Below are 13,773 nucleotides of genomic sequence, written 5' to 3'. Positions count from 1 at the left end.
TTTTTTTTTTTTTTTTAGGAATTTGACTTAATATGTCAAAATATGTCCAAATAGATAGTTTTTTCAACTAACTTTATTTTTATTATTTTGTTATATACTATTTTAGTAGTATACTATTATATACTATTTTATTTATCTTTTAAATGCAATGTTTACTTAATTGTTGAAGGCTACATGCTAATATTTTAATGTACTATTAACTTATAGTTATTCATAGCATTAATAATTAACTAATTTAATTTATTTAATATTTTTATTTTAAAATGGTTACAGGTAATGAAAGATCAGGTACTTTTTGCTATGGTACTGAAATCGGAACCATGCAATTTTACTGGTATGGGTACCAACTACTGAAATGTACCCGTCTAAAGGGCATTTACCCCTGATAGCCTTTTCTTTGCACATAAGAGCACAATTATTTGTGCATGAAACCCATTTTCTTCAGAAAAAGTAAATTTTGTAAGTGACATGTAAGGTCTCTCTCAAACAGCGCTGATCAGTCCTCTCCTGTCTGACAGGTTCTTCTGCCATTTCAAAACGCTGAGCAGAGGGTCCATAAATCACACATCCGTTCTGCTAAACACCTCTAATGCTGCTAAATGAGTCCTCAGAAAGAGTGTCAGACAGCCACTGCCGCAGCCTCCCAAATCGCAGTCATTTACCAGCGCTGTGAAAGCTCTCCACCTGCAAAACACTTAAGAGGCAGTAAATGGAGGAGATCTCTCAAAGTCAGGGGTCAGATGAGAGGAGGAACAGTTCCTGTGTTAGCTAGCATGTCTTACACCAGTTTCCCTGAGATGATTTAGGAAATGGAAGCCTGTGAGATTTGAGAGGACATGTCATGTTGTCTGTATGTGAGCAGGGAGTGGACATGATCTCTCCGGACAGCATTTGGTATTTCCATCACCATTACCTCATCCTTACAAAGCATCTGACGTAACACAAATACCATGTTTTTTACTACCCGTTACAGAGAACGAAGAATTTATAGTCCCACCTGCTCTTGTAGCAGAAGTCAATAGACTTTGTCAATCTTCAAGAAAGCAGCAGCAGGAGTGATCTAGTATCCGTGCTCTGCCGCTTCCCGCAAGACAAATAGATGCATCAAAGAGGCGATATGTAATTAAAAATACTTGCTGAGCACATGGAAATGAAATAAGGACAAATAGTCCAATGATGGAAATCAAATTAGCACATAAAAAGAAATAACCGTCCTCTAGCACGTATACAAGCACGCCTACATTTCTAATTAGCATTTAATTGTTATTTCTTTTCATTTAGGGGGAAAAAAATCATCACTTTTTAATTTGAATGTAACAGAGAATAAATGTAACCTATACATAAGGGGACAAAATTACAACCTCAATTAACCCTCCACAAATTAAAACTGCTTCTTCAGAATTTCTTGCAGCTGTCTGAGGGATTACAAGTGTCCTCACCATCTGGGGCTCCAAGGAGGAAACGCACAGCATTCTGGGTATTGTTCTAGAATGATGGAATTGAGACTGAGATGGAAGTCAATGAGCTCTGAATGAGGTGTCACTACAGTCACTACTGTATGCTAGAAAACAACCAGACGAACACGAGAGACACTAAAGGCTTGGGCACACAAACAACAATAAAACACCAGAACTTAACTACATTAAAACTGCTCATGTGGATTATTTACATGCTATAATAAATTGTCATTTACTGTGGGAAAAGCAAACCCCACCTTAATGAATGAATGAAACACACACACAATTAACAATTAATCATCTACTGCAAGATCTTTATGGTGAGGTGCATGATGAGGATGTACCTCCAGATGTTCCAAAATATATGGTGGGTTAGTCATGCCCAGGCGCAACATCGCTCCCTCCGGGATCTCCTTCACCAGTTCCCAGAGCAGAGATGGCAGGTCAGTGCCGATGTCCCGGCCATACGCACCCGTATCCTCGCTGGTCAGCCAGATCTCACAGACACCCTCTGCAAGACAAGACAGCGGCCGCGTTGATTAAACATAGCCATTTTGAATTCAATACAGGAAACTATTGGTATTTAACATTTCTAACTGAAAGTTGACTGCCCAATATCTGTATGTGCTTTCCATTTGATTTTGTGCCTATTAATGAAGAACTTTCAGTTTAGCAAAACGTTGGCATCTTTTGTAAGCAGTTTCATCTGGTGTGCTGCCTATGAAGACAGTCACTAGAGGTTTCATCTCAGTTTGAGAAAAAAAAAAAAAAAAACTTCTAATCTTAATTCTTGATTTAAGACAATTTTCATACACTGGTCAATTTTGAGATTTTGCTTCCATAACACTGCCTTCTTTCAGACTAGTGGAAAGAAAACAATCAAAGACACTTTAGCGACACTTAAATACATCAAACTTTCTATTTTTAATCCTATCTGTAGATTTTTACATAGGGATTTGTTCATATATCATCATTATTTTATCCTCTGTCTGTTGACAGCATTTTCTGATATATGGAATGATAAAGAGAGATCCAAAATTGCCTCTGTAAAAACATCTGATACGTAAACAAAATCAAACAAGGAAACGGTTAATTAGAAAATTGCATTTCTAAACATAACATTTCAGAAAACTTGTGATACAAATCATTTGTCCTAATATACTGTGATTAATCGACTGTTTAACTATGGCAATATCTATTAGTTATTATTTTTTATTTTTACCATATTCACCTGACTTGCGAAATACCATAGTTAATAAACAGATAGGATAGGATTCTGAGTTAGGATGTTTCTGTAATACAGCCCCTGACCTCTAAGGATAGTAAAGAGCTACACAGCTCACAGTGCTTGACTTTAGACCGTTCTACAGACAATGGACAGTTGTCATGTATAGTCCACAAATGGAAATCAGTTCAGGCACAGGTCAGAGATAAACTCTAGAGCAGCAGATCTCTCAACCACCATGTGTTACTTCATGCTCTCCAGAGCAGCAGATAACGAAAGCTTCCACATTGGGAGATCAATCTCCTACGCTTTCTTGAGTTTCTTCAGTATGCTAGAAAACATAAAAATGGAAATATTTTAGGCATGTCAATGGAAAATGACTGAGGCCAGATAAAGATACCAAAAAATATGCGTGTGCTAGAAGAGCTTGCAGTAACACCTACTGTACAGTGGGGGAAATAAGTGTTCAACACTTGTTGTTGTTTTTTAACACAGTACTACGTACGGAACCCCTGAGGGGACCTTTGCAAAAAAAAATATATATATAGACTTCCGCATGCGCACGAGAAACAATCGCGAACGCACGGAAAACTTTTGCACACGCACGAGAAAATTTCGCGTGCACACGAGAAACTCGCGTTACAATTTCCGGTTTGCTTCAATTTGCGTCACTGCCATCTAAATAAGAAAACAAGAGCAGAGATGTGAATGCAAATGAATTAATCGAATAAATTAATCTATTTTAAATTAGGACTTCAATATAAAGACATAGCCTATATAAAGATAAGATATAATATAATATAAGATATAAGGCCCACTACCCCTATCACAACTTTTCTGACATGTTTTGTAAACATTATAAACATTATAAAATACATTAAAATCAGCACATTTATGTAATTTAAAATTACATTTTAATCAGCAAATTTTAAGGCTAAAATTTGTTGTTGTTTGACATGTTTTGAAGTGTCTATTTTAGCAAATAATCCCAAGCAAGGTGCTACTAAAGATAAGACTTATTTTAGTCACAATTCAAATAATTTTATTAACTTTGAATAGACTTTTAATAAACTTTGTATTTGTATGTGTATTGATAAAAAAATAAACAAGTAATAATCTTCTGCTACTGAGATGAAGGAAACATTTTTTTTAAGAAGTAAAGTTCACAAGATTGCTATTTATCTTGATCAAACTGTTCCATCATCAGCTCTTCCTCAGTTCCGCACTGCAGAATAAAACAGTCATCCTCTGCTGCAGTTGTACGGATTCTTAACGCGTTTACTGCAACTACATTTCATCTTTTTCTCATCAAACAACCAGACTAACGAATGGTTCGACACAACCCATACCGAAGAGCCTAGACAGGGCTTTCTTCTGTATAGATATACTGTAAATACAGGTTAAATGACGACTGTTGGCCTATCATGGTCGCCCTCGTCCAGTAAGTTTATAATAATAATAATAATAATAATAATAAATTAAGATATAAATCAATATAATTCGTTGTAAATAAATATTTTAAACAATAATACAAAAAGGTAATAATAATTGACTGTATAATAGTCCTAAAGTTCATGCATGAACTGTCATTAAGACTGACTATCTAACAACCAGAGAACAGAGAACATCAGAGATATTAAAATACATACTCTGAGTTTTGTGATGTAGGCCTTTTTCTATAAAAATGTATTAGCCTATAATTTATATCTCAAGGATGCGCGCTTGTGCGTGGCGCACTCAGTCATGTTGAGAGGGAAGCACGCATTATATACTAGTCTATTCAGAAATAGTGTGAAAGACCTATAAATAAAATACATTAACATTATAAACACTATTAATAACATATAGGCTATGCATATTTTACTTCTCCTTACTGGCTAGCCAAATCCTTAAATGAATGGTATCAGAAAACAACAAGAAATGAAAAATAAGTAACCACTTATAATAAAAAAATACATAGTAGCCTATAAAAATAGCCGATTGTGCCCTTTATTACAAACAACCTTTAGCCTATTTTAAAAGCCAAGCCTAAACAAATTTATTTGAATCAAAACTGAAACTATACCGCAAAGTTGGGTTCGCGCATCTTTCATTCGGTCCAAAGTTTAATAATGAACAGGAATTAATAATAATTTAATAGTGAACCGGCTGCGATGTCAAGTTAATGCCAGAAGTGAACCGATGTTAAAGCGCGATTCGCCGGCGCGCCATCACTTGGATTTGTTCCTCAGCTGGGGAAATTACTTAATACTTTATCCTTTCATACTCTGTCATTTGAAAAAGTAAAATGTATATTTTTATTTGTGTACATTCAAAATGACTACAAAATGTCATGCCTTTGAAAAAGAAAGAAAACAACATGATGCGGACGTGTAGAACTTTATCCAAGAGCTGTTGTAAAGCCTTAAAAACAATCTGTTACAGTAATTTCCTATTATCTGTGCAAAAGCTGCTTTGCAACCATATTGTTAAAAGCGCTACAGTATATAAATGAAGGTGACTTGACTTGACTAGAAATCGAATATTCAAGCTGTTTATTCAATTTTCTACCTCTACTTTAAATATGAAATCAAAAAACGACTGAACGAAAGATACACTGATTCAATTACACTACCAATTGCAGTTTGAATAAAAAAAATACAAACCTTAATCTAAAATTTATATTTTTATATTTTATATAAATTTACAACATTGTCTTTTTCAGACTTTCTTCTGTGAATTTTTTTTTTTTTTTTTTTTTTTTTTTTGCAGAATGTTCATTGAACAGTCATCAGCTTTCTTTGTCATCATTTGCTTTCATATTTTTCATACAATGGTTGTAAATGGATACTGAGGCTGCCAATGCCTAATATTCTGCTTAACATCTTTTTTTGTGTTCCTCAGAAGAAGGTCCTCCTGGTTTGGAACAAGTGTGAATATTTTCACTTTCTTGTTAACTATCCCATATTTTGTACTTTTTTATGTTATTATTTTGTTTCCCCCATGTTGGCAATGTAATACATAAATAAATGATACATACATACATCATCCATATTTCCACATTTGTATTAATGACACTATAGCAAACCGGAAATTGTAACGTGTGAGTGCGCGAAACTATCGCGTGCGCACGCGATAGTTTCCCGTGCGCACGCGAAAGTCCGTGTTATTTTTTTTTTGCAAAGGTCCCCTCAGGGGCTCCGTACAGTTCCAATGCAATTCACATGAAATTTTTATCAGACTGGTATTAACTCAAAAAATATATGCAGATAAAGAAATCAAAATATTACAATCAACATTTTTTTTTTTAAAAGTTGCATGTAATAAAGTGAAATGATACAGGAAAAAAAATATTGAACACACTAAATTAAATTGTACTTAATACTTGGTGGAAAAGCCTTTGTTTGCAATGACAGCTTCAAGACGCTGTATAAACAAACTAATCGCTAACAGTGCTCAGGTGAGATTTTGGTCCATTCTTCTGAACAGACTGAATTTATATCTTGAATATTTTGGGGGCCCTCTTGTGAATCTTGATCTTCAGTGCTCTATTGGGTTTAACTCTGGTGATTGACTGGGCCATTCCAACCACTTTATGTTCTTCATCTGGAACCAATTCAGAGCCTCTTTTGCAGTATGTTTTGGATCGTAGTCCTACTGGAAGGTCCATCCGCATCTCATCTTCATCACCCTGGTGGATGGGAACAGATTCAAATCAAGAATTTCCTGGTATATGGCTCTGTTCATCTTCCCTTCAATAATATGAATTCTGCCAGTACCATGAGAAGAGAAACAGCCCAATACCATGATGCTTCCACCTCCAAACTTCACGGTCGTTATGGTATTTTTGGGGTCATATGCGGAGCCATTACTCTTCCAAACAGTGTGTGGTATTATTGGCCAAAAAAATTGCCCCGTCTGACCACAACACATTATCCCAGTAATTCACAGGCTTTTCCAAATGTTATGTAGTAAACTTCAAACTGGCTTCAATGTGTTAATGGATGTCTCCACTGGTTTGAGTCCTATCTCACAGGTAGGTCCTTCAGGGTCGCATGGAGAGGCGAGGTATCCAGAGCACATCAACTGACCACAGGGGTTCCCCAGGGTTCAGTTCTTGGACCCTTGCTCTTCTCCATCTACACCACATCACTGGGACACATCATACAGGCACATGGTTTCTCTTACCACTGCTATGCTGATGACACACAGCTCTTCCACTCATTTCAACCAGATGATCCCACAGTAGCTGCACGGATCTCAAGCTGTCTGGCGGACATCTCGACATGGATGAAGGATCATCCCCTGCAGCTCAACCTGGCAAAGACTGAGCTTCTCGTCCTCCCTGCCAATCCGTCTCTACAGCACGACTTCACTATCCAGCTAGACTCATCATCAATCACCCCATCAAGGTCGGTCAGAAATCTTGGAGTAACAGTTGATGACCAGCTGACCTTCACAGATCACATTTCAAAGACAGCTCGATCATGCAGGTTTGCACTGCACAACATCAGGAAGATCAGGCCTTTCCTAACTGAGCATGCAACACAACTTCTCGTCCAGGCCCTGGTCATTTCTAGGCTTGACTACTGCAATGCTCTTCTGACTGGACTTCCATCATATGCAACTAAACCTCTACAAATGATTCAGAATGCTGCAGCTCGTCTTGTCTTCAACGAGCCCAAGAGGGCCCAGGTCACTCCTTTGTTCATCTCACTGCACTGGCTACCTCTCTCTGCTCGCATCAAGTTCAAGGCATTGACGCTTGCTTACAGATCTGTCACAGGCTCAGCTCCCTCCTACTTTCACTCACTCCTACGAGTCTGCATCCCTACCAGAAGCCTACGACGTCTCGTGGTTCCATCACAGAGAGCCAAAAAATCGCTTTCCAGAACATTCTCATTCACAGTTCCATGCTGGTGGAATGATCTCCCCACCCGCATCCGGAATGCAGAATCCTTGACAACATTCAAAAAAGAACTGAAAACTCATCTCTTCTGTGAGCACTTAACCTCATAAAAAAAAAAAAAAAAAAACATTTTCCTGTAAATTCTCGCTTATCGGGCTTATGCAACTCTGATTAATGCCTGAACTTCGTATTTTGAGCACTTCTTACGTTGTTTTTGCCTCTTCACAATGACTCGCTTAATTTAGTCCCAATTTGTAAGTCGCTTTGGACAAAAGTGTCTGCTAAATGAATAAATGTGAAATGTGAAAATGTTTTCCTGGGTCAGCGTGCACGGAGGTGGTGGTGGTGGAAAGCATTGCCTATTGTTGTGACAACTGTCTTGTGAACAAAAGTCTTTCTGGAGCTCTTTCCGAGTGGTCCTTGGCTCTTAGGTTACTCTTCTGATTAACCTTCTGACTCCCTGATCAGAAATATTGCGAGGAGCTCCCGTGCGTGGCCAGTCTATGGTGGAGTCACGTTCCTTCCAATTGTGGATAATGGCCCCAATGGTGCTTACAGGAACATTTAGGAGTTTCGAAATCCGTCTGTAACCAGTTTCGTTTTTATGTAGCGCAACAATCTTGTTGCAAAGGTCTTTGCCTCTACCCATCCTTGCCTTGGTGTACTGCTTTTTCTTAGTGTTTTCTTACTTTTTTCCTGTGTCATTTCAGATTATTAAATGTAACCTTTTTAGATTGTAATAGTATGAATTCTTTATCTGCATATATTTCTTGAGTTAATACCAATGTCTGATCAAAATTTCATGTGAATTGCTGCATAGAAACTAAATGTTGATAAATAAATAAAAATGTTGATGTGTTGAATATTTATTTCCCCCACTGTATGCAAGTTCATAATTTATGCTGTGCAATGGGGTATGTAAATAATTGCAGTAAAAAGAACCACAATTCTTAGTAAAATAAGAAAATGCTTTTTTTATATTAGCGAATTATCAGAATAATAAAAATTGCATGTAAATGGAAGTGAAGACATTTGCTTGTCATGCCAACATCTTACAGCAATTAAGTTTCTACTCTGATTATTGGATATAATCACATTATTGATGCATGTGTAAACGTAGTCAATAGTGTCATTATTCATCTCAATTCAGTTCAATAATTGTGTTGATGTTTATCAATTATTAAAAAAAAATAATAAAAAAATGCAGCTATAAGCAGCTCTACAGCAGATAAAAAGTCAGAGTCAGTGTTTACTGACCAGTGAATGTTTAATAGCACTGAGAGAGACAGAAGAGCTCTGCTCCAAAAACTACTGAGCTGCCCACCTGCACAACATATCAGTGACCTGGTGTCCATTTGATCAGCATCACATGGAGCAGCTCCACAGTGAACATGAATCTGAGACATTGAGGGCTTTAGCAGTCTCTGGACTGTTAACATCTAGAGGTGGTTGGATATGTAGCCACATCACATACCAAATTTAGACTAAAGAACGAGACCCAACACAAAATCCCTGCGACACAGCTCATGTTTACGGTCTCATTCACAGGGCTCATTGTGTTGGCCACATTGACTGAGCAATAACAACACTATTGGACACCTAATCATGTAACCCCACAAAACACAGTCAATTAACCCATGTGACGCAGTGGGGCATTGTCATAAAGCAAGCGGCGAAAACAGGATGCACACACACAGCCCCAGCACCTTTCCATTACCTGAACCCTGGGCATGAGCTGATGTCATCTACATACAGGGTGTTCCTTTTTCCAGCAATAAAGTAAGGAGGGATGGAACATGGTGATGTGGAAAGAGTGGGGTGTGAGGATGTATGACATGTTAGGAAACAGCTGGATCTGCAGTCCTGCCTTTCCTGCAATGAAACGCACAACACCATCCTCGTTTGGCCCGGCTCTGCAGGAAACCCATGTTTGTCATGTCAGAGCCTGGCGCTCACAGGGCCACGGTGTATCCATGAATCCTCCATCACAGCACTGCAGCTCCTACTGGTATACAGCTTGTTCTCTGTGTGCTGTGCGTTACTAACATGTGCGTACAGCACATTACAGCAGGTGTTCCGTGATGAAGCTGCTTTCTGGAGCTCACACACTAAAGAACACGTCAGAGTGGATCAGATGAACTCACTGGGAGGGTCAATAAACTGCACTGTGGAGAGTGGAACTGTACACATTACACTCAACACGTCTGTGGATGTTTCCAGTGAAAATAAAACTAAATTGTTAATTAGCTTTCACACAGACTCATCTAAAGCTGAGCTTGGCCTCTGAATAATTAATATCACATAATGCTCTTAAAGTGATGATGTGCAAACAGAGGAGAGTGTGTGCTCCAGTCTGGCATCAGTCAGATCCCATCAGTCCTGAACACTCAATCCCACCATGACTGCAGTATACTCTTCAAAACCAAGTCCTGCTCACCTCTGATGAACTGTTTACAGCCATACAGAGTGGAAGTTTGTAATGAGTCAAACATTTAGACCAGTGTTTCCCAACTTTGTATCAGCAATCACATCAACACTAAACATGTTCAAACTATTCCTAATCAATCCTCATTTATCTCATCAGCATAGTGTCAGAGACCTAAAATGGATGGGTCAGGTAGGAGAGACATTAAACATGTGTACTGTTGGTGTGCAACCAGTGTAATGGAAATTTTTGATTTTCATTGATTGCAGTATGAATCTCCATTTGCAGTAAGACTTTGAAATAATATTATAGCTGACTTGTGTTTCTGAACTAATGTGAACACTGTGAGAGAAAGGGGGAGACAGCTGAAAAGGGAACCTCTGACCCCTTGGGATCAGAGGTGGTCCCATTTGGGACTTCTGAGTTTGTAGGAATAAACTCAGAAGAATTAGATCACTAGAAAACCTGTCCTTCTATAGATAAGAGCCGGCCTGTAAGAGACCTTTAAAAAGATATAAAGGCTCTGTTTCTTCCTCCCTCGTGGTCACACTTGTTTCACAGACTGTACTGGTGACTTCTGTGTGGCAACTGGGCCTTCTTGCAAGAATTAAATACTTTTTAATGATCATTTGAATTTCAGAGTGTCTCTTACGCAGTTGATGATTGTTTAATGAATTTTTGCCACAACACCAGGAACAGGGTTGGGAAACACTGGCCTAGACTAGAGTTGCGCTTTAACTGGAGGTGATTAGTTGACTGACAATCTTGACCTGGAAGATGAGAAAATTAGTAATAAACAAACAAATAAATTAATGAATTAAATTATTCTTGGGCTTTTGGCTTGGACCAGTAAAGCTCAATTTATACTTCTGCATCGAACTTCCGCCGTAGCTACGTCGTAGGCTGTGGTGTACAGTAGCATGCGTACCCTGACGAGCACCTCTCCAAAAATGTAACAACGCGCGGACGCAAGCGCTGTGATTGGTCTGCAAGAACCCCTCCCTCGGGTTTCACATGCTCCCTCTACAACGATGCAGAAGTATAAATGAAAACAAATGTGTAGTCTACAGCGTAGCGGCTCCGACGCAGAAGTATAAATCAGCCTTAACCCTCAGAGGTCGGAGATCACGCCGGCGTGATCTGCTCGCTTTTTTCCTTATGAGTTGAATTGAGACCCGAAATACTCTTTTGACTTTGATTTTACAAAACAAGTTTCATACATCAATCGATTCTGTTAAATGTGTATTATTTTTGTGTATACTCACAATAAAAACAAAGTGCTGTGCTTTTTGCCAAATAAAGAAAAATAAACACGAAGCGAGTTCTGCCTTCTCTCTGTCAGTGTAGTCCATTCTGAAACGCGTCCGAAAATGAACAATAACTCAGCGAATACTCAGTCAAACAGGCATACAGTCACACAGGCATGAAGCTTGAATTCTCTTCTTTTTAATGAAGTAATTTATATAAAAAACAAATATTCTCATCTTGTGAAATCTGTATTAAAAGAGAGCGATTCCAGTCGAGCTAATTACATCTAATTCAAATGTAATGTGACTCCGCCCACGGAGAGCGCGCGCTATTCAAACGCAAATGGCTGAGGCAATCCGCGCAATCCTGTGAACGCCCCCATATCAGCGCGAGAAAACACAAGTTTATTCAGATCATTACTTGTTTACACCGTCTTGCAGCTGTGAGGAATAATAATGGAAAATGTCCCCCAGAAGTGCGGGTATATCGAGGAGCGAGCTGAGGAATACTAGTAAGTTTTTTTTCCTTCTCACGTGAATTTCTTCACGTGGGTTTCTGTTTATGAATGAATGAACGGCAGAGATGCGCGCTGTTTACCACAGCTGGCAAAGACAGTTTAAATTTAAATCGCGTGTTTGAATGAATGATGATGTTTCAGCAAGCTGTATTGCTATACTGAGATGAGTAAAAATCGACTGAAATATGTTGAAATAAAATGTAGGCTATTTGTATAAGCAACGTATTAAACTGCAAATTAACAATATGCCCTAATATTTCATGAAAACAACGTTACAGTCAGGCAAAATATGAAAGTAATGAATACATAGATAAAATGTAGGCCTATAATCTTTTTTTTTTTTTTACAAAGAAAGAGTACACTTGAAATATTGTTGAAATTGTAATATTGTTGTAATTGTAACCTTTTTAATAAAATGGCAAAACATATTTACAAGATAGATGTAAGCAAAATCTTAAATGGTCAATATAAGTCTTCTTCTAAATATATCTTTTGTTTTTGCATTGTGGCTCAGACAGTGTCACACCTGAATGAATGGCTAATTATGCAGAGTCATTATGCAGAGTGGGTGGGACATTGTTGTAAACCACTCCTCGTTCACGCCTCCTCGCATATTGGCTTTCCAAGCAAAACCTGTTTTACATCAATTTAAATCAATGTATGGTTTTATGTGAACGATAAAGCAAGACTATTTTCACATAATTTTTAAGAAAAAACACTAGGCGAGGACATCCATTATTCAAAAGTCTTATTGACACATATTTACTATGTGTTTTGTGGCATTATTTCAGAAATTTTAGTTTTTAGTTTTTTCAATAACCATGCATAAACATTATTCTCTCAAAAATGAAAACATGTACATACACGTGGCTCACATATTATGGTAGCCCTGTTTGTGCTTTATAGAGTGAATTTACACCTTTGCCATTAATATGTTTATAAGCAACTGAAAAAAGCACAAATGTCAGGGCATGTCAGAACATCTCAAGGGCCCCAAAAACAGCTCAGACCCCAGAGGGTTAAACAACCACTCAAAAAACAGTAAAAGACTGCTACGGTAAAAACCTGGTAATTGGTTAACAGTAAGTTTACTTACTATATACAGTGGAAAACTGCAATAAATCAAACAAGAAATTATTATTTTTGTAGCAAAATTTACAATTTACAGTTATCTTATAATTTACAGTGAAAAAAATTAAATTGACATCCCCAGATTTAATGATGGTTTTTCGTTAATAACTAAGTTGAGTAAGTTTTGTCTTATCAGTTATGTACATTAGGGCTTTATGTCTAAACTGCAGCGGGTCTGATTCTGGTCTAGAACACATTCTCCTCCTGGGGAGACGCTTGTCTTGTCTGAATATTTCCAGCAATTATGAGCACTGCTATTTTGCTCAGTCTGCATGATGAACATGTGCTGACCACGGGCAAGACTCCTGCTGCCTCTGTACATCTGTATTCAAGCACAGATGAGTTTACTCACAGACACTTTCCCTCTGTCCTGTCTTCCTCTGTTAACCATCCACAACACACAAACAGAGTGGCTCCCGTCTGATCCAGTAGGTCTGTAATCATCAGTGAAAAGGCCACAAGAAAGCCTGTCAGAGGCTCATACTAGGGGTGTAAATCGGACAGTTCATGACGATACGATACGATATCGATTCTCTCAGCCAGCGATACGATATTTTTCGATACTTCAAAAAATTCCACGATACGATACGATTCGATTCAGGGCTATATCGATCGATTAATCGATATTTAGATATTATGTTCACACAACCAGTTACGTTTTTATTAACTCACAAATGCAACCAAAATATATAACATGAACGTTTAATTAAACTCTTTGAAAATTGCACACCCTCTCCCAATTGGGACATTTATAACAGAATGTTATGGTTATTTGCAAGTACTCATAAATCATGTTTTTTATTATTATTGTGCATTCCAAGTAATACCAATCAAACTGCAGCTGGGTTGTTTTGATTAATAATAATAATAATAACTTAAAAA

General features: G+C 37.8%; 1 protein-coding gene across 1 annotated transcript in view; it reads right to left on the bottom strand.

The window, feature by feature from the left end:
• Positions 1-13,773, bottom strand: part of cdkal1 (CDK5 regulatory subunit associated protein 1-like 1) — a 445,321-nt gene that overhangs the window by 193,375 nt on the left and 238,173 nt on the right. Inside the window, exon 9 of the mRNA XM_081388640.1 lies at positions 1,802-1,968. Coding sequence (XP_081244766.1) covers positions 1,802-1,968 — 167 coding nt within the window. The remainder of the gene's footprint in view (positions 1-1,801; positions 1,969-13,773) is intronic.

The sequence above is a fragment of the Scardinius erythrophthalmus genome (assembly GCF_964197995.2).
Source record: "Scardinius erythrophthalmus genome assembly, chromosome: 16".
Taxonomy (NCBI): Eukaryota; Metazoa; Chordata; class Actinopteri; order Cypriniformes; family Leuciscidae; genus Scardinius; species Scardinius erythrophthalmus.
The sequence above is the reverse complement of the archived record's forward strand: the minus strand, read 5'-3'. Positions and strand labels throughout refer to the sequence as shown.